Genomic DNA, 22712 nt, shown 5'->3' with positions numbered 1-22712 from the left:
TCCGGCCTGAAGGAAAAAACAAGCCAGTGGCTGATAAAGGAAAAAGAGGGGGAGGTAAYTTATTTGGGGGAAAGAAAGAAACGAAGTTGTTGTAGGCTGTGACACATTCGCGGAATGGATTAATGCTTGCCTACTTTTACGGTACAATTGGTTTGGCAACGGTCAGTAGAGTTTAAGGCAGCATGAGTTCCGTTCTCAAACTTATCCGCATATTTTTGTAGTAAAATGATTTGAAAGCGGAATGTGAGCAATAATACATTCTCGAAACATCGAATGCGTTATGTTTTCGTTTGATCCGTTTTTTTCCCTCGCGTTTTTATATACATTTTCAATATCATGTTTCTGTTAAAGTGAATAGAAGAGTTTGGACACGCAACATTTTATACAGAAACTGACTTATTTTCCTCCTTCCACTGGTCCCCACTAGCCCGACGAGTTATCCTGCCAAAAAGCTTTGCCGTGGAAAATCGTGCGGAAAGGAACTTCACTGGACTACATTTGYCTTTAAAACAAGTTCAAAGGGGAATGCTTCTTCATTAAAAGGACCCAAAATAAGAGCATTTAAGTTTACACTGGTGCCAGTTGCGTGGGAAACAACGAATAGCAGAAACAACTCATCTTTACGTGACCAAGTCTAACCTAATATAATGGACCGTTTCGTCACACCGAAGACATGCAGGTGTGGGGCTACCTAGTCTCAAACGAGACCGACAACAACAACTTCAGCTTCATGAAAGTGACCTAAAAAGCAATTTTTTTCATCAGTCTTTATCTCCAACATTGCCAGAACAATAGAAGTAGTCACTACTAACTCGATGGATTCACATGCGTTACCTTCTACCTGTCTGCCTGTAGTCTCCACAGCCAAGACACGATGACTCTCAACACTGTTGTCCAAACATGATTATATCGTCATGTGATCCTCCAAAAATGTCTTAATCGTCTTATTTAACGTCTGTTTTTTTTTATTTATTGTATATGTACATATAGCCTACATAGGTCTGTCCGTTGGTTGTTCTAATTTGGGGGGTATTTGTTTAGCATATAGATTGCAAGGGTCTCTGTCATTTCAACTACTGTAGTTCAACTGTACTGTAGACATGCTTGAGTATTAATGTATTTCCAACTCACACACTGTATTTATTGAGTACATTAACTTATATAACATAGTGGTTTGTTAACAGCATTTAATTTAATTTGATTATTCAGAGTTTTAGACGACCAGGTTAGACATTACAATGGACCGACTTGGAAGTAAGTTATTGGAGAAGTTAAAACTGACTGACTCAGGGAGTGTGAAATTCGCCAGTTCTAAAAAGAAAAACGAGTTGGTCAACAACACCAACAATAACAGCAATGGGAACACCGGTGGGAACACCAGTAGTGGACTACCACCAACCCTGAGCACTGCAACCTCCTCACCATCAACACCTGGCCAGTTCTCTCTCACCTCTCCAACCTCAACGGAGGCATGCAGACCGGCCAGTGGCAGAGGTGGGAATGGGCCGGCAGAGAGAGTCTCCGCTACCCAGCACCTCTCCCCCTCTACAACCTCCATCTCCCCCCAAACTGCTGACTGCGAACATCAACCCTACTCCCTCTCGACTCTCGCCCCCCTCCGGCGGCGGTCGCCCCAGCAGCGTGCCTCCTGCTACCTGGGGGAGGGCGTTGACATCCAGATGAGGCGTGAGTCAGGCCTGGGGGACTGTGACCCAGCTGGGTCCAAGGCCTCTATGAACCAGCGCCGCTACTCTCTGGAGCTCCAGCAGCTGGTCCGACGCCAGCAGCTCCTCTCCCAGCCTCCTCTGTCCCACTCCTCTGGCCCCCCTCCGGCATACCCCACCTCCTCCACCTCCTCGGGTTACGGCTCCGCTCCCCGTGGTGGCGCAATGGCCGAGCTGCACTACCTCCCCGAGCCGGAGCGCCACAAACGCCTCTCCCTCCAGGAGGCGCTGTTCTACAAGCGGCTGAGCACCGGAGGGGAACTCTGGGAGAGCACCAGGCCGGCCTCGCTCTCTCACCCCCCACACCGGCCCTCTGAGATGGGTGGAGGAGGAGGGGTGGGTGGAGGTTTCTTCTTCCCCCCAGGCCCGGCACTGAGCCCCTGCTCGTCCTTCAGTCTCCAAGAGTCGGTGCTGATCAGTCCCAGGTCCAGCTTTGCCTCCAGTACTGCCAGCGGTGGAAGCCCCATGGGCAGCCGCTGTAGCAGCAACCGCACCAGCGGAATCAGCCTGGGCTATGACACCCGGTACACCGCCTCCGCCGCCATGGCACCGCAGCTGCAGTTTTCCTCCCTGCACTCAGGGGGCTCCACCAGTGGACAGGGATACATAGTCTCAGGCAGGGCCGGGGCACACTCTGGGTCAGGAGGCTGGCAGGACTACCTGGACGGGGTCTCCACACCTGGAGGAACAGGGGTTCAGGACAGCCGGCATTCGTACCCGCCTGCGGTGGGTAGCCCGGCAGCGGCCTGTTACCGGGCTGGTCCCGAGTGGTGGGATGAGAGGGGAGCAGGAGCAGCCCGAGGGGAGGAGACTGGCGTGGGCGCTGGCGGGGAACGGGCGCGCTACTCGGACCTCCCGGGGACCCGCTACCAAGAGGAACTGACGCGCCTGTTGCTAAGAGACGCAGCACTGGAGGGGGAGGGACTACACCTGGGTGGGCTGATGCTCAAAGAACATGCCAAGGCCCTCAGCAAGCCGGTGACGCTCGTCAACACAGCTACGGCTGCCGGACCAATCAAAGCCCAGGAGGAGCCAGGAACGGGGAGGGAGGCGTTGTCTGAGAATCGCCAGGAGTTCTTTGGTGAGATCATCAACCACTTCATCATTTATTTATTTTTCAATGAAAGGATTGGATAGATGAATGGATGGATAGACAGATTGGATAGATGAATGGATGGATAGACAGATTGGATAGATGAAAGAGAGAAGGATGGATGGATGGATGGTGCCTCGATACCTGCAGGGACTTGCATGTCCTACCTACCTACATACCTCCCACACAAGCAAAGGGAAAGAAACACATTTGGCCATCAGTGGGCTAGCTAAGGCCTATCCAGACAAGTAGAGCTGCTAGGCTATCCACATCAGACAGAAAGGAGAAGAGAGGGACGCAGAGATCAATTGATGAGGAGTAATTATCATAGTTGACATGCAAAAATACACACATCAAAGACTGTCTGTGCAACAGTCACTCAGCCATAATGTAAAGCAGTAAATCACATTGGGAGGCTAGGTATACAACGGTTTWTAGGTAGAGTTAAGCACAGACATTGTACCATATGGCAGMGGTTCTCAAAGTGGGGTCCGCGGTACTGCAGGGGGTCCGAGGCCAGATAAAACAATATATACATTTATTATTTTTATGAATGTTACTAACAACAACAGATTAAACTACATTTGGTCAAGGATCCGTGGAATAAGTTTAGTGTAATACAATAATACAATGTAAAAGTATTAACCCTGGGCAACATGAGCCTGGGAGGCTCACAGGGATATTGGTATCCACAGTACTCTACAAATTATCCATACTTCCAATGCACTGTAATTTAAGCTTTTAAACGGCAAAGTTTTCTCCCTGCCCATTACAAAAATGTGTAAAATTGCAGGAAATTAGCTTTAAAACTGCAAAATTCTCTTAGATCCCAAGAGGCAGGCCTTTAAAATGCTCCTTCCCAGGCCTGAGACTTGGTACATCCAGCCATCCACTGCCAAAGTCATAGTAAAACTCCTTGTGTGCTATTTTAATCTCACCCTAAGTTGTTCTGATTATGAGGGTTTCCCTGATGAATTGGCTATCACAAAAGGGGCCCCTCAAAACGTTTGAGAACCCCTCCCATAGAGGGCAGAGGAAGCGTAGCTATACATACACACTGAACTCCAATGCTTAGTTCTGCTCCAATGTTCAGACAAATGACACGGTAGCGATAAACACAGCACTGACCATTAGTATGAGTCATAGAGAAGATTACAGCTTTGGCCTGGCAGTGTGTGTGTCGTGTGGCAGGGTGTGTGTGTTCGGGAGTGACTCCGGGCCATTATAATATGCAGTGTGTGGGACGCGAGTCATGCGTGTGCTGCTGTGTTACCCTGGCATGGCGTGCGCAGCGGAGGTGTGCTATAGCCTGTTTTTCTGCTCCCGTATGTGAGCCCTCGGGGGATGTGAACTGTACTGCCACTTCCTCTCACTGTGGCAGCTAAGCTAGGCTCAGAGCTGTTAACACTACAGAGGCCCTAACTGGAGCTGAGAACAAGAGGGTGTTTTAAGAAGGGCCAGGAGTTGTTCCCTAGGCAGGTGACCAGAAAAAAAAAAATTCCTAATTTTTGAGCGTTGACTTGTGTGTCTGGCTTGAAGTCTCTTGTTGGTTTCAAGTTGTATTAGTCCTATGTACGGGATACAGTAATGTTTACTGAGTGTGTGTGTGTAACGAGGGATGTTTGACGAAGGCCAAGACGTTTTCTTGACGAGGTGACTTCACCAGGAAAGTATGTGGGCCCATGTCTTGATAAGTAATGGTTGTTCATTGTATTGTGTTGCAGGTACAAGTGTGACGTATAGTAAAGGTTATTTATTGTGTTGCAGGTACATGTGTGAAGTGTGGGAAAGGTGTGTATGGAGCGGATAATGCTTGCCAGGCTCTGGACAGCCTCTATCACACACGCTGCTTTACCTGTGTGTCCTGTGGTGAGTTGAACACACACACCTCTCGTTGACTGGCTGGTTGAACAACACCTGAATGGTTAAACTGATATTTCACGCAAATTACACATTGGTTCCTTGTCCTGTAAGCAGTCTATGGACAAGGCATGACAGCAATTCGTGCTTTGGTTTAGTTTCCCAGGCACTGTTTCCACATGCTTACGTTTTAGCTTTTGTGGCACAAATCCCATTCAAGTCATAGGACTGATATTAGAATTTAATGCAAATCATGTTTAAATCATCCAAAAGTATCTAAAATTGATTGAGAAGCAGAACAAAGTCACTTAAAGATGAGTGAAAAATGCTCACATCGGTCCCATGACTTGAATGGGAATGGTGCAACAAATACTCAAATTATAGCATGTGGAAACTAAACCAAAGCATGGGATTGCTGTCGTACCTTGTCCATAGACTGCATACAGGGTAAGGAAACCAATGTAATTTTGTAATTTGGGTGAACTTTCCCTTTAACTCAGCGGAAAGCATTCCAAGCCAACTGCATCATCAAATCAAATGTAATTTGTCAAATGCGCCAAATACAACAAGTGTAGACCTTACAGTGACCTGCTTACTTACAAGCCCTTAACCAACAATGTAGTTTTCAGAAAAATACGTTTTAAGTAAAAAAATGTTTAAAAAATATATATATATATAATTAAAGAGCAGCAGTAAAATAACAGTAGCGAGGCTATATACAGGGGGTACCTGTACAGAGTCAATGTGCGGGGGCATCGGTTAGTCAAGGTAATTGAGGTAATATGTACATGTAGGTAGAGTTAGTGACTATGCATAGAAAATAAACAGAGTAGCAGCAGTGTAAAATAGGGCGGGGGGACAATGCAAATAGTTTGGGTAGCTATTTGATTAGCTGTTCAGGAGTCTTAGACCTAGACTTGACGCTCTGGTACCGCTTGCCGTGCGGGAGCAGAGAGAACAGTCTATGACTACGGTGGCTAGAGTCTTTGACACTTTTTAAGGCCTTCCTCTGACACCGCCTGGTATAAAGGTCATGGATGGCAGGAAGCTTGGCCCCAGTGATGTACTGGGCCGTTCACACTACCCTCTGTAGTGCCTTGCGGTCCGAGGCCAAGCAGTTGCCATACCAGGCAGTGATGCAACCAGTCAGGATGCTCTCGATGGTGCAGCTGTAGACATTTTTGAGGATCTGAGGACCCATGCCAAATCTTTTCAGTCTCCTGAGGGGGAATAGCCTTTGTTGTGCCCTCTTCACGACTGTCTTGGTGTGTTTGGACCATGATCGTTTTATGGTGATGTGGACACCAAGGAACTTGAAGCTCTCAATAAACAGCATTCTCACGTAGGTGTTCCTTTTGTCCAAGTGGGAGAGGGCKGTGTGGAGTACAATAGAGATGGCATCATCTGTGGATCTGTTGAGGTGGTGTGCAAATTGGAGTGGGTCTAGGGTTTCTGGGATAATGGTGTTGAGCTYTGACCAGCCTTTCAAAGCACTTCATGGCTACAGACGTGAGTGCTACAGGTCGGTAGTCATTTAGGCAGGTTACCTTAGTGTTCTTGGGCACTGGGACTGTAGCGGTCTGCTTAAAACATGTTGATATTACAGACTCTCAGGGAGAGGTTGAAAATGTCAGTGAAGACACTTGCCAGTTGGTCAGCGCATGCTCGGAGTACACGTCCTGGTAATCCATCTGGCCCTGCGGCCTTGTGAATGTTGACCTGTTTAAAGATCACATCGGCGACGGAGAGCGTGATCACACAGTCGTCCGGAACAGCTGATGCTCTCATGCATGCTTCAGTGTTGCTTGCCTCGAAGCGAGCATAGAAGTCATTTAGCTCGTCTGGTTGAATAATAGAAAGATGGTACAGCTGTATAACTTTTTGAGGATCTGAGGACCCATGCCAAATCTTTTCAGTCTCCTGATGGGGAATAGGCTTTGTCGTGCCCTCTTCACGACTGTCTTGGTGTGTTTGGACCATGAAGCTCTCAACCTGTTCCACTACAGCCCTGTCGATGAGAATGGGGGCGTGCTCGGTCCCCCTTTTCCTGTAGTCCACAATCATCTCCTTTGTCTTGATCACATTGAGGGAGAGGTTGTTGTCCTGGCACCACATGGCCAGGTCTCTGACCTCCCTATAGGCTGTCTCATCGTTGTCAGTGATCAGGCCTACCACTGTTGTGTTGTCGTCAAACTTAATGATGGTGTTGCGGAGTCATGCCTGGCCGTGCAGTCATGAGGGAACAGGGAGTACAGGAGGGGACTGAGAACGCACCCCTGAGGGGCCCCCGTGTTGAGGATCAGTGTGGCGGATGTTGTTACCTACCCTTAACACCTGGGGGCAGCCCGTCAGGAAGTCCAGGATCCAGTTGCAGAGGGAGGTGTTTAGTCCCAYGGTCCTTAGCTTAGTGATGAGCTTCGTGGGCACTATGGTGTTGAACGCTGAGCTGTAGTCAATGAATAGCATTCTCACATAGGTGTTCCTTTTGTCTGGTGGGAAAGGGCAGTGTGGAYTGCAATAGAGATTGCATCATCTGTGGATCTGTTGGGGCGGTATGCAAATTGGAGTGGGTCTYGGGTTTCTTGGTGATTATGATAAACTCAGTTTGAACAGTCATGCCACTCCATGAATGTGTTTGCACTTAATGACACACGGATGTATTTTTATGTGAATGAGTACRGTTTTAAATACCGGTAATATCACAGAGGACACGGTACATAGTCAAAGRAAGGAAAACATCTGGGTAAGCCTCCCTCTGTTCCTCTGCGGTCATTCATGTTTCCCTCTCTGTTAGGTCGCACCCTGAGAAACAAGGACTTTTACAACGTCAATGGCTCTGTGTACTGTAAAGAGGATTACATGGTAAGAGGGCAAGGCCAAAGATTCTCTCTCTCTTTCAATTCCATTCCTGGATATCAGTGCAGTACATCTCTAAACAATGGCCTCCTAGACATTACAGMAAATTGCATTAAAGTTCTAAATAGTACTTTTCTATGGTATGATATAAAATCACGTCTCAATTGTTCTCTCTTCTCTCCATACTTGTGTCAGTTCTCAGGGTTCCAGGCTGCAGCAGAGAAATGCAGTGTGTGTGGCCACCTTATCCTGGAACAGGTGTGTGTGTGTGTGTGTGTGCGTCAGCGACTCCTCAACATTCAAGCCCGTATATTTTTTTACCATGACCATAAAAAAGGAAAATGTTTCTGACCATAACCACATTTTCTAACCTTGTTTTCAAAAATCCTTTCTTCACATTCCCCCATCTGTTTCTGTTTCGTCCGTCAGATCCTCCAGGCAATGGGGAACTCGTACCACCCCGGTTGTTTCCGCTGTGTGGTGTGTTCCAAAGCCCTGGACGGAGTTCCCTTCACCGTCGACCACCTCAGCAACATCTACTGTGTCTCGGACTACAACAGGTGAGGCTGGGTGTCTTCAGTAGGTCAAACTGAGGCGTTGATATACAGATGGGGTCGYCATTCATTCAATTGTCAAGTTGTTTAAGGTCAAGAGGATAATACTCAGTTTATCGCACAGTTTGTTAGGTTTGTACATTAGTAGTACATTACATTGCTTGGTCTACATGTCGTTCTATTCTGCCATTGGAACTCTTGTTGCCCCGCAGAACGTTTGCTCCTAAATGTGCTGCCTGCTTACAACCCATCTTACCTGCTGAGGTGAGTGTCTCTTGTTTCAATCAATGTGTTTCTTGTTGTTTGTTGCYTATCATGCAGTTAGACATAACTGCATGCCACTCAAATGTCCAACTACACTATTTATGCAAAAGTATGTGGACGCCCCCTTCAAATTTGTGGATTCGGCTATTTCAGCCACACCCGTTGCGGACGGGTGTATAAAATCTAGCACAGTCATGCAATCTCCATAGACAAACATTGGGAGTAGAGCTGCCCCAGTCAACTTTAAGTGCTGTTATTGTGAAGTGGAAACGTCTAGGAGCAACAACGGCTCAGCCCGCAAAGTGGTAGGTCACACAAGGCCGAGCAGCCGCACACAAGCCCAAGCGATGGCTGGCGTGGTGTAAAGCTCGCTGCCATTGGACTCTGGAGCAGTGGAAACGCGTTCTCTGGAGTGATGAATCACGCTTCACCATCTGGCAGTCCGTTGGACGAATCTGAGTTTGGCGGATGCCAGGAAAACGCTACCTGCCCCAATGCATAGCGCCAACTGTAAAGTTTGGAGGAGGAATAATGGTCTGGGGCTGTTTTTCATGGTTCGGGCTAGGCKCCTTAGTTCCAGTGAAGGGAAATCTTAAAGCTACAGCAGACAATGACATTGTAGACGATCCTGTGCATCCAACTTTGTGGCAACAGTTTGGGGAAGGCCCTTTCCTGTTTCAGCATGACAATGCCCCCGTGCACAAAACGAGATCCACACAGAAATGGTTTGTCGAGATCGGTGTGGAAGAACTTGACTGGCCTGCACAGAGCTGACCTCAACACCACCGAACACCTTTGGGATGAATTGGAGCACCGACTGTGAGCCAGGCCTAATCGCCCAACATCAGTGCCCAACCTCTCTAATGCTCGTGSCTGAATGGAATCAAGTCCCTGCAGCAATGTTCCAACATCTAMTGGAAAGCCTTCCCAGGAGAGTGGAGGCTGTTATAGCGGCAAACGGGGGACCAACTCCATATTAATGCCCATGATTTTGAAATGAGATGTTCAACTAGCACGTGTCCACATACTTTTGGCCATGATTGTGGTGCACTAATCTCACCACCGCTGTTTTGTTACAGGGCAGCGAGGAGATACTCCGGGTGATGTCTATGAACAACGATTATCACTTTGAGTGCTACCACTGTGAGGTTAGTATGGCCTTCATCTAATAATAACACCTACTACGTAATGTGGTCAGTCTGTACCAGTGTTCATTGAGAGTGAGCAGGCTTTTGTTCCAGCTGCGCAATAACACACCTGATTCAACTAGMCTAGGGCTTGATAGTTTAATCAGGTGTGATAACTGTACTGGAACAATACCCAGAACATCTTGCGAGTCACCGGGACTAGGGTTGTAAAACACTGACCATAGTAGTGAGCTGTTACTGTATGTACTTTATGAAGAATTATACCTGAACTCAGATCAGAAGTAATGTTCTCTCCATGTCTGTTTCATTCCTCAGGAATGTGGGAAGCAGCTCTCGGATCAGCAGGGCTCCCAGTGCTTCCCTCTGGACTCTCATCTCCTCTGCCATTCATGTCACATGACCCGGGTGTGCGCCTCATAACATTTCCCCTCACAACACAACTGAGGAAGGAACTCTATGCATAAAACATTCCCTTTTCTTTCTCACACTCTCATACAAACTCTTTCTTTTTCTCTATTGCACACCAATATATGGGTTTGCTCTGATCTGATTAGTTTGTTACTTTTAGATTACTTTCCCCTCAAGTGGCACCCTGCCTCTGTTTTGGTTAAACGCTGAGGGATGGCCCTGGCGAAATGAAACCACTCTAAGATTAATAGACAGAGCCATGGATGCAAGGACTAACCATTCTCCAATGTTTGTATACAAGAAAGAAAYAAAAATACCCATGTTTTGAGGCTATAGTGTTTGTAAATAATGTTTACAAACATTGGAGAAAAACAAGTTTACAGTATTTTGGGTTATCATGGCATGTGATAGTTGAACTAAAGCTCATGAGCCATTTATAATGTATATTCTTAAAGAATCAATGGGTATATACAGTATCATTAATTTATAAATCCAAAAATTGAGGTAGCAACTACAGATTTACCCTTTGTCTATCAAAAGTGCGRGAGTCCATTAGGCCTATGGATKATTTTTTTATCAACATTAATTAGATTGAGCAATAAAAGCCCTATTCGTGGTCTTAAATMAAACTTGTTTTTGACAGTATTGAGCACAATACCACAGAGGAGTTTAGAAGGTAAGAACTCCCTCAAACTTGTATTCCATAAACTGGGATCCGCAGTATGCAACTGTTACAAGAGTGCATTTTTCACTGGCTATCCACTGGTCGCAAAAACTGATTGATAGGCAGTTTAAACTTTTTCAGTTCAACCATTATTGGGTAAAAATACACATACATTTGAACAGCCATCTACAACAACCACAATCCGTACGGCGCAAATAGCTAAATGAGAGAGCTGCAGTGTGATTCACAATAATGTAGATAGATATCAATAAGTAATATTCGTATCGCCCGTAGGCTAAACCACTGCTGTCGTCCTTACCTCCAAMCATTTATTAAAGTTGAATAATCTTTGAATGCTGACAGCAGTCGCAACATTGGACTGTAGCCTACAAAGCCTATTTTCTTATTTTCCCGCYATCCATCAAACATTTGGTACGTCGTCATAGTGGCCTCTGACTTGTGGTCAGACTTCTTTAGGTGGATCAAACTTAAARTTGCGCCTTTTTTCAATTATGATTTGAATGTCATTGAGAAAACAAAAGGTGTCAAATATATATATTTTTTGCAAACAGCCTTTCTGAATTTAAAACACTAGAAGTAATAATCTTGCTGGTAATTTAACGGATTCGTTTTTGTAATCCGTTACAGATCAAACCCCTGTATGTATGTATATGACCGGGGGCAAGTTCATTAAGGCACATACGTTTGGCGGAAGATGAAAATAAGTATTTCTTTCTGGACAAGTTTAGCATTTTCTTCAGTTGTGTGCCTACTGAACACCACTCAGGTGCGACATAATGAGTCCTGCCATTCCGCAGACCATCACTGTACCAGACTGGGAGAAGAATATAGCAGGTCCAAGATCAGTTTATGCGGTCTTGGCAACTCTTATGGTAATTGTCACGGCATCTTTTSGCATATCTGGGACCAGGCTAAGAAGAATACACCAAACTATGGTTTTGTTTTTACTACCCGACTGTGCTATAGAAGGGATTTATCGATCTGGTTAACCTGTTTTTGTATTTAACCATCACTAGCAAACAATTTGCACTTAAAATTTGACTTGTTTACCCGTAAGATATTTTGTAAGTGTTTCTTCTTGTAAAAGTAAAAAAATAAAACATTCCTGTATCGTTGTAATTAATAAATATTTTCCTTTGTGTGTTCAACTTTTGAGGTAGTCTTTATTGCAGTTACAATCTGTGGCCAGAAGGTGGAAATCAAACCTAGTATTTGGGATATCCGTGTGTGTATATYTATAGTGTGTATATAAATAAAATACACACAAAAGTTCGAGTCCAGGCTCTGCCGCGACCGGTAGACCCATGGGGCACAATTGGCCCAGCGTCGTCCGTGTTCGGGGAGGGTTTGGCTGGCAGGGATCTCCTTGTCCCATTGTGCACTAGCGACTCCTGTGGCGGGCCGGACGCTGTGCACGCTGACACGGTCGCCAGGTGTATCCGGAGGATATTGGTGCATTGGTGCGGCTGGCTTCCGGGTTAAGCGAGCAGTGTGGCAAGAAGCAATGCGGCTTGGTTGGGTTGTGTCTCGACCTTGATCTCTAGAGTCCATAAGGGAGTTGCAGCAGATGAGACAAGACTACCAATTGGATACCACGAAATTGAGAAGAAAAACWACTTTAAATGCTGTTCTTGTGAAACTCCATATTAATGGCAATGATTTTGGAATGAGGTGGTTGATGAGCAGGTGTCAACATACTTTTGGCCATGTAGTGTATTCATATATTCGTATTCATATAATTTACTAATCTCCCGAATAAGCAATTGTTGAATTATCAACAGTCTCCTAGGAACTTGAACAACATTACAAAATGTGACTTGCGATACTATATTAAAGAATGTGCTGACAACATTTAAACTTTTACATTTATTTTGAATTCTTTGTACATTCAGCACTTACAGGAGGAAAAAAAACAGCCAAATAAGAATCAGTTTCAAACAAATTAAAAACAATATTAAAACAGTAATAATCTAAGTTAAACTCGTCTGATTCATTTACAAAAAGAACTGGGAGGGTCGAGGGTACACTGAGTGAATAAGGAAGAGAGCAAGAAAGCGATAGTTTCACGTTGGGACAGTTTCACATCGTGCCACACAGATTCTCCCAGTGCGTTTGGACCCCCCCTACCCAAACAACCTAAAAAGAACAGTATACATGCCAAGTGCGCATAAATGAAATCAGTCCCCCACACAAAAATGTCCCTACCCCTCTGACAAGGCAAAAAGACAGTTTCCTAATGTTCTTTAACATATGCTGCTTTCAGTGTAATGACACATGACCAACTTTAACCTTAGTGTGTGGAGAGAGGGAGAGCAGAGCACCACCACACCACACACACACTAGAACACACAAAAACCATCCAAGGCTGAGATTTACATGATTCATCATAATAAAACATCAAAGCAGAAAAAATAACCTTCACATGACCCTACAAAGGGCCTTGGTACCGGTCGTAGAAAAAATAACTTCACTGGATTTTGAAATACTAAAATTGATTCTAGAACACATTTGGGGGTTGGTAAGCTGGGCTGCTATTTTTAAATMGATTATTACAGGGAAGAGTCTTATTACTGTGTGCCCGCAGAGATTGGTGGAACAAGACTCTGTTCCAGGCCTTGAGGCAAACCTCCACCCTTTCTTTCCATTTGTGGTTAAAACGCATGAGAATTTCCAGAGCTCAGAATAGGCCTCTGGACTGCTTCGTATGAGAAGCTTGAGACAGATGAGACAGCTATAGGAGGAAGCGGGAGAGCGAAATGTCACCGTATCTATTCCCCATATAGTACACTACTTTTGACAGGGGCCTTCATATAGGAAATAGGGTGCCATTTTGGAGGCAGACATTTTTCGGTTCACTAAACTATCAACATGTGACCATACATGTAGATTTTTATGAACATGTGAGAGACAGACGGCATTACTGAGTGAGGATTTGGGGTTTTCTAAATAGGAGTCTCCCTGGCACAAAGGACAGGATAGCCAGAAGAGGAACAGCCTGTTAACCTGAAGACTATGGAAGTGGTTTTAATGTAAAGGAGGGGGACTAGAAATCTCTTTCTGCTGTGTTCCAATTGTATGTTGAATGAGGGACTGCATCCATCCTTTTTTCCTCCCCATCTCTCTCACTCCGTCAAACTGAACACTCAACGGCGTTTGTCTCGGGGGTTGCTACGGCTACGGGAGCGTCGGAACCCAGTAGAGGGTTTAGTATCAGGACCTCTGGGTCTGAATCCACCACTGTCCCTCCTCTTCTCCCCCTCTCTCTCCTTCCCTCGCTCCCTTTCTCTATCTCGGTCTCCCTCAGATCCCCGGACACTCACACTTCCAGTGCTTACCGCAGCTCCTCCCTCCTTCTCTCTGCTTTTAATTCTCTCCTTTCTCTCCTCCTCTCGCTTCTTGTCCTCCTCCTCCTGCTGTTCTTTCCGCCTCCTCTCTCGTTCTTTCTGTCGCTCTTCCCGTTCTTTTCCCCTCTGGTTTGCCTAGGGATACGAACAAAAGTAATTAATGACAATAAAACACTCCTATCAAGTTGTTGCATTATGATGTGTGTGTGTGTGTGTCTTACCTGTTCTTCAGTGAGGGGGAGCCAGTATATACAGGGAGCTGCTTTGGTCTTATTGAAGAGGTCGTCTAGTAATTTGGCAGGAGGCTCATCTGTTGGAATGGATGAAAATGGAGGAGAGGGAGAGAGAAAGATAGTGAGTTAACATCGTAATAGCTATAGGTTACAAACAGCTTAGATATTAAAACTAGAGGCCTCCGATTAATTAGGGCCGATTTCAAGTTTCCATAACAATCGGAAATCGGTATTTTTGGACACCGATTTGGCAGTTATTTTTTTTAAACACCTTTATTTAACTAGGCAAGTCAGTTAAGAACACATTCTTATTTTCAATGACTGCCTAGGAACGGTGGGTTAACTGCCTTGTTCAGGGGCAGAACGACAGATTTTTACCTTGTTAGCTTGGGTATTCAATCTTGCAACCTTACGGTTAACTAGTCCAACGCTCTAACCACCTGCCTCTCATTGCACTCCACGAGGAGCCTGCCTGTTACACGAATGCAGTAAGAAGCAAAGGTAAGTTGCTAGCTAGCATTAAACTTATCCTATAAAAAACAACCAATCATAATCACTAGTTAACTACACATGGTTGATATTACTAGTTTATCTAGCGTGTCCTGCGTTGCATATAATCGATGCGGTGCGCATTTGCGAAAAAGGACTGTCGCTGCCCCAACGTGTACCTAACCATAAACATCAATGCCTTTCTTAAAATCAATACACAAGTATATCTTTTTAAACCTGCATATTTAGATAATATTGCCTGCTAACATGATTTTCTTTGTGTCACTTCTCTTGCAACAGAGTCAGGGTATATGTGCAGCAGTTTGGGCCGCCTGGCTCGTTGCGAACTGTGTGAAGACTATTTCTTCCAAACAAAGACAGCCAACTTCGCCAAACGGATGATTTAACAAAAGCGCATTTGCGAAAAAAGCACAATCGTTGCACGACTGTACCTAACCATAAACATCAATGCCTTTCTTAAAATTGTGTCACTTCTCTTGCGTTCATTGCACGCAGAGTCAGGGTATATTCAACAGTTTGGGCCGCCTGGCTCGTTGCGAACTAATTTGCCAGAATTTTACGTAATTATGACATAACATTGAAGGTTGTGCAATGTAACAGGAATATTTAGACTTATGGATGCCACCCGTAGATAGAATACGGAACGGTTCCGTATTTCACTGAAAMAATAAATGTTTTGTTTTCGAGATGATAGTTTCTGGATTCGACCATATTAATGACCTAAGGCTCGTATTTCTGTGTYTTATTATGTTATAATTAAGTCTATGATTTGAAAGAGCAGTCTGACTGAGCGATGGTAGGCACCAGCAGGCTCGTAAGCATTCATTCAAACAGCAATTTTGTGCGTTTTGCCAGCAGCTCTTCGCAATGCTTCAAGCATTGCGCTGTTTATGACTTCAAGCATATCAACTCCCGAGATTAGGCTGGTGTAACCGATGTGAAATGGCTAGCTAGTTAGCGGGGTGCGTGCTAATAGCGTTTCAAACGTCACTCGCTCTGAGACTTGGAGTAGTTGTTCCCCTTGCTCTGCATGGGTAACGCTGCTTCGAGGGTGGCTGTTGTCGATGTGTTCCTGGTTCGAGCCCAGGTAGGAGCGAGGAGAGGGACGGAAGCTATACTGTTACACTGGCAATACAAAAGTGCCTATAAGAACATCCAATAGTCAAAAGTATATGAAATACAAATCGTATAGAGAGAAATAGTATGATGATTCCTATAATAACTACAACCTAAAACTTCTTACCTGGGAATATTGAAGACTCATGTTAAAAGGAACCACCAGCTTTCATATGTTCTCATGTTCTGAGCAAGGAACTTAAACGTTAGCTTTTCTACATGGCACATATTGCACTTTTACTTTCTTCTCCAACACTTTGTTTTTGCATTATTTAAACCAAATTGAACATGTTTCATTATTTATTTGAGGCTAAATTGATTTTATTGATGTATTATATTAAGTTAAAATAAGTGTTCATTCAGTATTGTTGTAATTGTCATTATTAAAAATAAAAATACATTTTAAAAAATCGGTATCGGCTTTTTTTGGTCCTCCAATAATTGGTATTGAAAAATCATAATCGGTCGACCTCTAATTAAAACATGCATAGGGAGGACAAGAGACTCCCAACTCCTCTCACCCTTTTTGTCGGTCTTCTTCTCCTTGCCGTCCCTCTCCTTCCGCCTTCTCTCTCTATCCAGGGAGCGAGATCTCCTCCCCCTCTCCCTCTCCTCTCCTGGTTTGCCTCCGAAGTCTCGAACCTTGTCCCGGTCCCACTCACGTTCCGCCCTGGTCCTCTCCCGGCGTTCCATCTCCCTCTCTCTCTCCGCCCACTGGTCCCGCACCCCTCCGACCACGCCGCGGTCCCCGCGCCCGTCCATCAGAGGGGGCAGCACGCCCGGTCGGACTTTGGGACCMCCAGGACCCACACCAGGCTGGGGGCGGTGCTCCTCTCTTGGATCCACGGTCAGTAGGCCTCTGTGAAAGTCCAGCTAGAGAAGAGAGAGAACGAGAGGAATAAAGGATGAATGAGAGGAAAAAAGGGTGAATGATTTTTAGATGGGCAGTGTTTTATCACTTTAAAAACGTGTTCCTTGGATGGATAAGAGGGGAAGGGCTTTGTTAAATCATAATTTACACAATAGATCTACACACCAAGCGCCAGCAATTTTTCCCCAAGTTAGTTTATATAGATACCCATTAGTCCATGAGAGCTAATATTCCTATGTTCCTAGTGTTTACTAGTACTAGTCCAGTTGTTCCCTGTTGGGTGTGAAAGGGTTGGACAGAATTACCTCGTTCTGCTCACAGAAGTCCACACTGAGAACCTTAGGGTTGCTTTGGGGCCACTTCACCCCGTGGAGCGCAGCTCGTGTGGCCACAGCCTCCTCTGTGCTGGAGTACTGGGAGGAAAGAGAGAGCGAGAGAGGTCAAAGAACAATGACCAGTTCTTTGAAAAACAAGTGTGATGTGCATGGACTTTCAAAGCCATCAGTTTCTCTAGTCCCAATTAAGTAATTTGGGAATTAATTATCTGACAGACTTGACACTTACAATGATAGTGAGAGACAAACTGGTATGAGAGAGAACGAGACAATGACAGTTACTCACAGTGACGTAGCAGTGAGACTTGATCTTGTCGATCCAGAAGCTATCCTCTACCACTGAGCCTGTCCTGTTCAGCAGCTCCTTCAGCTGACCCAGCGTGAAAGGTCGTACCTAATGGACAGGAGAGAGGTCATAGGTCAGTCAGGGCCACAGGTCACTCAGTTCATGATGTTGATTCAAGGTAGAAGTTGCCCTTTTGCACAGATCTAGGATCCGTTTAACTTAACCTTACCCATTAGGGTATGGTTAAACTAGGAGCAACCTTATCCCAAGATCTACTTTTATATATCCTACACACTCAAATGAGTGGGTTAAAGACAATGCTCTGAACTCACCAGGTTACAGACGTGGACGATGTTGGAGACTTTGCCTCTGGGCGGAGAGGGCTGTTTGGCGGTGCGAACCGGGTCGTCGATGGTGACAGACACACCTGACTTCTGCTGGCTGATGGAGCGACGCACCAGCGTATCACTGGGAGTGACTGAGGGAGAGAGATTGATTTGAAGAGAAAGGGAAAAACAAGGGGAACGGGGCAGGAAGATAGTYGTTAGAAAGAAGTGTCATATTAGCCGGAGAGACTTGGGAGACGGTYTTACACTTCAGTTACCTTTCTTAGCGTCGGTGTCGTGCGCAGCGGAGGACTGAGACTCCATGGTGTCTTCTGAGTAGCTGTCCTTCCTCTTCTCTTTCTGTGTCCTCTCTCTGTCATGCTCCTGTTTCTTCTCCTCCTCCTCTTCATCTTGTTCTCCTTGGCCATTCTCCTGGTTTTCACTTGGGACCACCTATGAATGGAGAAGAGACAACTTAATCACTATARAGCTCAAGTGTGTAAGAATAAATGTTGGTTTGTCGATAAAAAGAAAACTCGGTCTCCGTCCTCACACGATGCTCGTTCCGTGGGTAAGCGAATGCTCCTACCACTGTCTTTCCCAAGCATCTTCGACCAGTGTTTAGGCTTACTGCCCAGCATATACCTCGTATCAACAGCACTGGCTTATGCTAGACAGAAAAAAACACCCCAAAGCTCAATGTGGAAGAGGAATACGTATCAAACGCTACTCCATGAACTCGATCAACAAAAAGAGTTGTATAAAGATATTTTAAAAATAAKTAAGTCTGTCCTGCAAATCTTTATGGATTCTACCAACAAAAGGGTTGATGATTTGTTTAAGGATGTCATGGAATTTAAACAGTTTGGAGTTTACGCAGTCAGAGGTGGAGMAGCTAAAGGGCGTGAATGTCACCAGACAGACTGCATTCAAACCATGTCTGAGGATTTAGCAATTTTACAAACACTTGACAAGCACTTGTCCAAAAGGAGAATACCTCGAAAACCAATAGAGGCGCAAAAACATATATATATATTTTTTTTTTATAATTTAAAAAAAGATGGAATTGAGGATTTTAAGACTGAAACTTGGCATGACACCGAAGGGCAAGAAACTCCTGGCAGATCAACTCAAACTGGACCCTAAACTCATGGAGATGGAGGGCGCATAGGAATGTCACTTTCTTCCCTGATGGACGGCCCAGATCTATAGTGGTGAAACTGCTCAGGTTCAAAGACAAGGAGGAGATTCTCAGGAGAGCCAAGTGCCTGAAGGAAACCAACATCTTCATCAATGAAGACTTCTCTGAAAAGGTTTGCCTCAAAAGAAAGGAACTGCTGCCACGACTAATTGAAGAACGAAAAAAAGAAGAATGCCAAATTGAAAAAAACTGATGGAAATCCTGTGGATTGCATTAAGGACCATTTCCCTTCTCWGCTTCAGTTTGATCCTCCTGAGGTAATTGGTAACTTAAAGATATCAGCAGTAGCCTCTAATGTATATCTTCACCAAATCTATGCAAACTGGTATTGTTCCTAAAGATTGACAATTTTCTAAAGTTATCCCCCTCTATATAATCTGGGGATCCAAGATCTTTTGCAAATTATCCCCCAATATCTGTACTACTATGTTTTTCTAAAATCCTCAGAATTGGTATATAAGAAAATGTTGAAACATTTAATTAACACTTCTATATGAGCAACAATATGGTTTWCGTAAAAACTTCTCCAAAGATATGGCTCTTTTGCAACTTGTGGATAAGATCTATACAGCCCTTAACAATGAATACACGCTTTGGCATCTTTTTAGATTTATCCAAAGCCTTGACACGGTTGATCAGGAAATATTACTTTCTAAAATGCATTACTACGGTTTTCATGATTATACATATCATTGGTTATATAGTTATGTTTATGATGGAGAACAATTTGTTTATGCAAACAGTTGTGCATCTACCAAGTCAGATATGGCCAAATTTTCYGAATGTTTCGGATAGATTAAATAAAAAACATTTTTAAAAGATAATTTAACTATTGTATTCTCCAGAATCTCAATTGGTGGGAATGAAATGGAACAAGTCACATCCACTAGATTCCTCGGAGTCTAATTGATGAAAAGTTACCTTGAAAAGATAATATTCAATTTGTCTGTAGCAAAGCGATGATATATTTTGGTATCATCAGAAAGATTAGCGGTTTGGTTCATCAGGCTTGCATCCTAACTCTATACTACAGTTTAATTTAAACATATCTAATTTACTGTAATATTGTCTGAGCCAGTACATATACCTCCTACCTACACAAATTTCTCATCATACAAAATACATTTGCAAGACTAGCCACCTCTAATTACCTMGCTCCATCTGCYCCTTTGTTTAAGAAACTCAACATCTTGTCTATTTACYATATTAATGTACTCCAATTATGTACTTTCATCTACAAATACTGATACTCACAGACAGTATACCTAAACCCTTCAATGGATTCTTCCAGGTTAATTCTGAAATCCATCTATATAACACAAGACACTGTGATAACCTTCACCCTCCCCACTGCCACACCTGACATAGAGAATTGACTACCAGATACAGAGGTACCATACTCTGGAATTCTTACCTTCATATTGCAAAAACCTCATCATCCCTCAATAACTTCAAGTGAAGACTGGGGGTCAGCCTGACGAACCAAACTACCCAGTAATCCCCTCCATCTAGCCTAATTCTCACACACATAATTAAATGTTTTTTCTTGTATACTGAGTATATCATGTACAATTATAATTAATATGCTTGTTTAACTGATTGAACAAACTTTTTTTTAACTTATATTTGTGGTGTGGTTTTCATATCAGCCCTTTTGGGCTTCTATCCTCTCCTGCACTCTGCTTTCGCCAGTTTTTTTTTTATCTGTACTGTTTTGTCTTTCACTTGTATTTGGTGCGAATAAATAAAACCGAAACCTAGTTTTAAATGTACTATATATACCAATATCACTCCAGATATGATCAATTTATGGTGGTGCAATTACATTGAGTGGCCCGCACAGTAATGTTGTATACACATCTGTGGTACACACATATGATATACGCCTATGCGGCAGGTAGCCTTGTGGTTAAAGCGTTGGGCCAGTAACCGAAAGGTTGCTGGATCGAATCCCTGAGCTGACAAGGTAAAAATCTGTCGTTTTGCCCCTGACCAAGGCAGTTAACCAACTGTTCCCCGGTAGGCCGTCATTGTAAATAAGAATTTGTTCTTAACGGACTTGACTAGTTAAATAAAGGTTAAAAAAATTTATTATTCAGTAGCCTATTAAAGTTTGTCTGATCCACTCCCCAGGCCCCTTTCCCCACCTGTGTGACAGTGCGTCTGATCTTGAGGCCCTTGTCCTCCCTGGTGGTGTCCTCGTCCCCAGACAACTGGATGTCATCAGGGTGGAGATCKACCACAGCATCCTGACTGGGCTTGATGTCTGGGATCAGAGACTGGTAGGAGAGGGGGAGAAAGGAAGACAATGAGTTTGAATGTAACAACTTTGAACCCATGTTCTGTCTGAATTGAAACAGGGATTTTTAGGATGTTATTTTCTTCTTCAGAATGTGTGCCTGTCTGTTTGTATGTGTGCGTATGTGTGTGTGCTGCCATGTACAGTACCTTGAGTGAGTCTGTGGTGATGCTGATGGATGGTTTCTTGGCGTTGACGGCCGTGCTGGATCCCCACCTCCTCTTCCTCCCAGCGGCGGTCCCGGACTCTGCCTCCCCCCCTGCTGCTGCTGCTGCTCCTCCCTCTGGAGACGTCTTACTGCCTGCTGAGAGGATGAATAACACGGTTCGTATAGTATAGGTTCGTATAGTATTTTTCACCTGCGTCGAATACAACAGGTGTCMAGTTTTACAGTGAAATGCGTACTTACGAGCCCTTTCAACAAAGCAGATTTTAAAATGTAAAGACAAATTAGCTTTAAAAAAAATAGACTTTGAAATATTAACAATAAAAATACATACAAAAGGAGTACTGGTACCGTTGTACTGTAATTTAGCATGTTCGTAAGTATATTGTCTGCACAACATGAGGGGGAAAATAAGGAAGAATAAAAGTTACAAAKGGGAGCAGGGGGAATACTGAATTACAGACATAAGAATTATGATTGTCTGAGGTAAGAATCTAGTTCCTAATGAATCAGGAAAACTAACATTATTTGACAGAGACTCCATTATGAGAACACACCAGTGTCACCAACATTTATCTGGGCAGAGGAACRATGATTTACTCAAAATGTATTAATCTATGGCTTCTCTTTCGACTGAGCGTGGAATTAAAGGTCGGCGGGAGACTGATTTATTCATCCTGCTGCGCCCGCAGCTTTTGAAACCGCACCTGCCCACAACCGCTGGCTTTCTGTCCGACTCTCACCCGCTACAYGAACTGGTCTCAAACCCAACTGCAGTCCCACAATGTTKTTTTAGGCATATGTGACAACTCACTTGCCAGCCATGGTCCGTAGAATTTGGCACCCTATAGGCAATATCAAAAGGCACAAAAATAACCTAAGAAATATGTTAAATTACCAGTTTTTCACGTGGCCCATTATGGCTATCGGTATTACACACGCAGTTTGAAGAGAGRAGAGGCTAATTGCACACGCACCTGATCGCACATATGGCTGCAGAACTTGAAGCAGCAGCAAGGATGACGACAGCGGACACTTGCTCAAGCTAGGTTTTGCATATAGGATACAGCCTACCTTTTAAGAGGAAGATTTGGAGGCAGAGACAAATAAATGGGTACTCACGATTTATTGAAAATGAAAAGGCGCAACGCTCGCTCACCATAGTGCCTGTGCTCCTTTTCCTTTTCAATCTAATTTGTTTTATTGCACCTCGAGTCACGTTGGTCGGGCTCCCTCCACTTCTTTCTATTATCCTACCAAACGAGCCAAATGACTTACATGCTCACGTCAAGGCAAGCAACACTGAAGCATGCATGAGAGCATCAGCTGTTCCAAAACGACTGTGTGATCACGCTCTCCGTAGCCGATGGGACCTTTAAACAGGTCAACATTCACAAGGCCGCAGGGCCAGACGGATTATCAGGACGTGTACT

The 22712-nt window shown here is 44.4% G+C and overlaps 2 protein-coding genes across 2 annotated transcripts in view; one reads left to right on the top strand and one right to left on the bottom strand.

Moving 5' to 3' along the window:
• Positions 1-11740, top strand: LOC111953227 (LIM domain-containing protein ajuba). Its single transcript, XM_023972353.3, has 8 exons — positions 1-2805; positions 4585-4686; positions 7472-7539; positions 7729-7791; positions 7963-8093; positions 8300-8351; positions 9431-9499; positions 9815-11740. The coding sequence occupies exons 1-8, from the start codon at positions 1239-1241 to the stop codon at positions 9917-9919; spliced, it is 2157 nt and encodes a 718-aa protein (XP_023828121.1). The 5' UTR covers positions 1-1238; the 3' UTR covers positions 9920-11740.
• Positions 11741-12443: 703 nt separating this feature from the next.
• Positions 12444-22712, bottom strand: part of LOC111953219 (apoptotic chromatin condensation inducer in the nucleus-like) — a 28636-nt gene continuing 18367 nt past the window's right edge. The window contains 9 exon segments of the mRNA XM_023972342.3: positions 12444-14071; positions 14158-14246; positions 16317-16668; positions 16972-17079; positions 17288-17395; positions 17620-17765; positions 17892-18066; positions 20962-21093; positions 21263-21417. Coding sequence (XP_023828110.2) covers positions 13736-14071; positions 14158-14246; positions 16317-16668; positions 16972-17079; positions 17288-17395; positions 17620-17765; positions 17892-18066; positions 20962-21093; positions 21263-21417 — 1601 coding nt within the window. The 3' untranslated portion in view covers positions 12444-13735.

The sequence above is a fragment of the Salvelinus sp. IW2-2015 genome, linkage group LG3 (genome assembly GCF_002910315.2).
Source record: "Salvelinus sp. IW2-2015 linkage group LG3, ASM291031v2, whole genome shotgun sequence".
Lineage (NCBI taxonomy): Eukaryota > Metazoa > Chordata > Actinopteri > Salmoniformes > Salmonidae > Salvelinus > Salvelinus sp. IW2-2015.
Note: the sequence above shows the minus strand (reverse complement) of the source record. Positions and strands in the feature narration are given on the sequence as shown.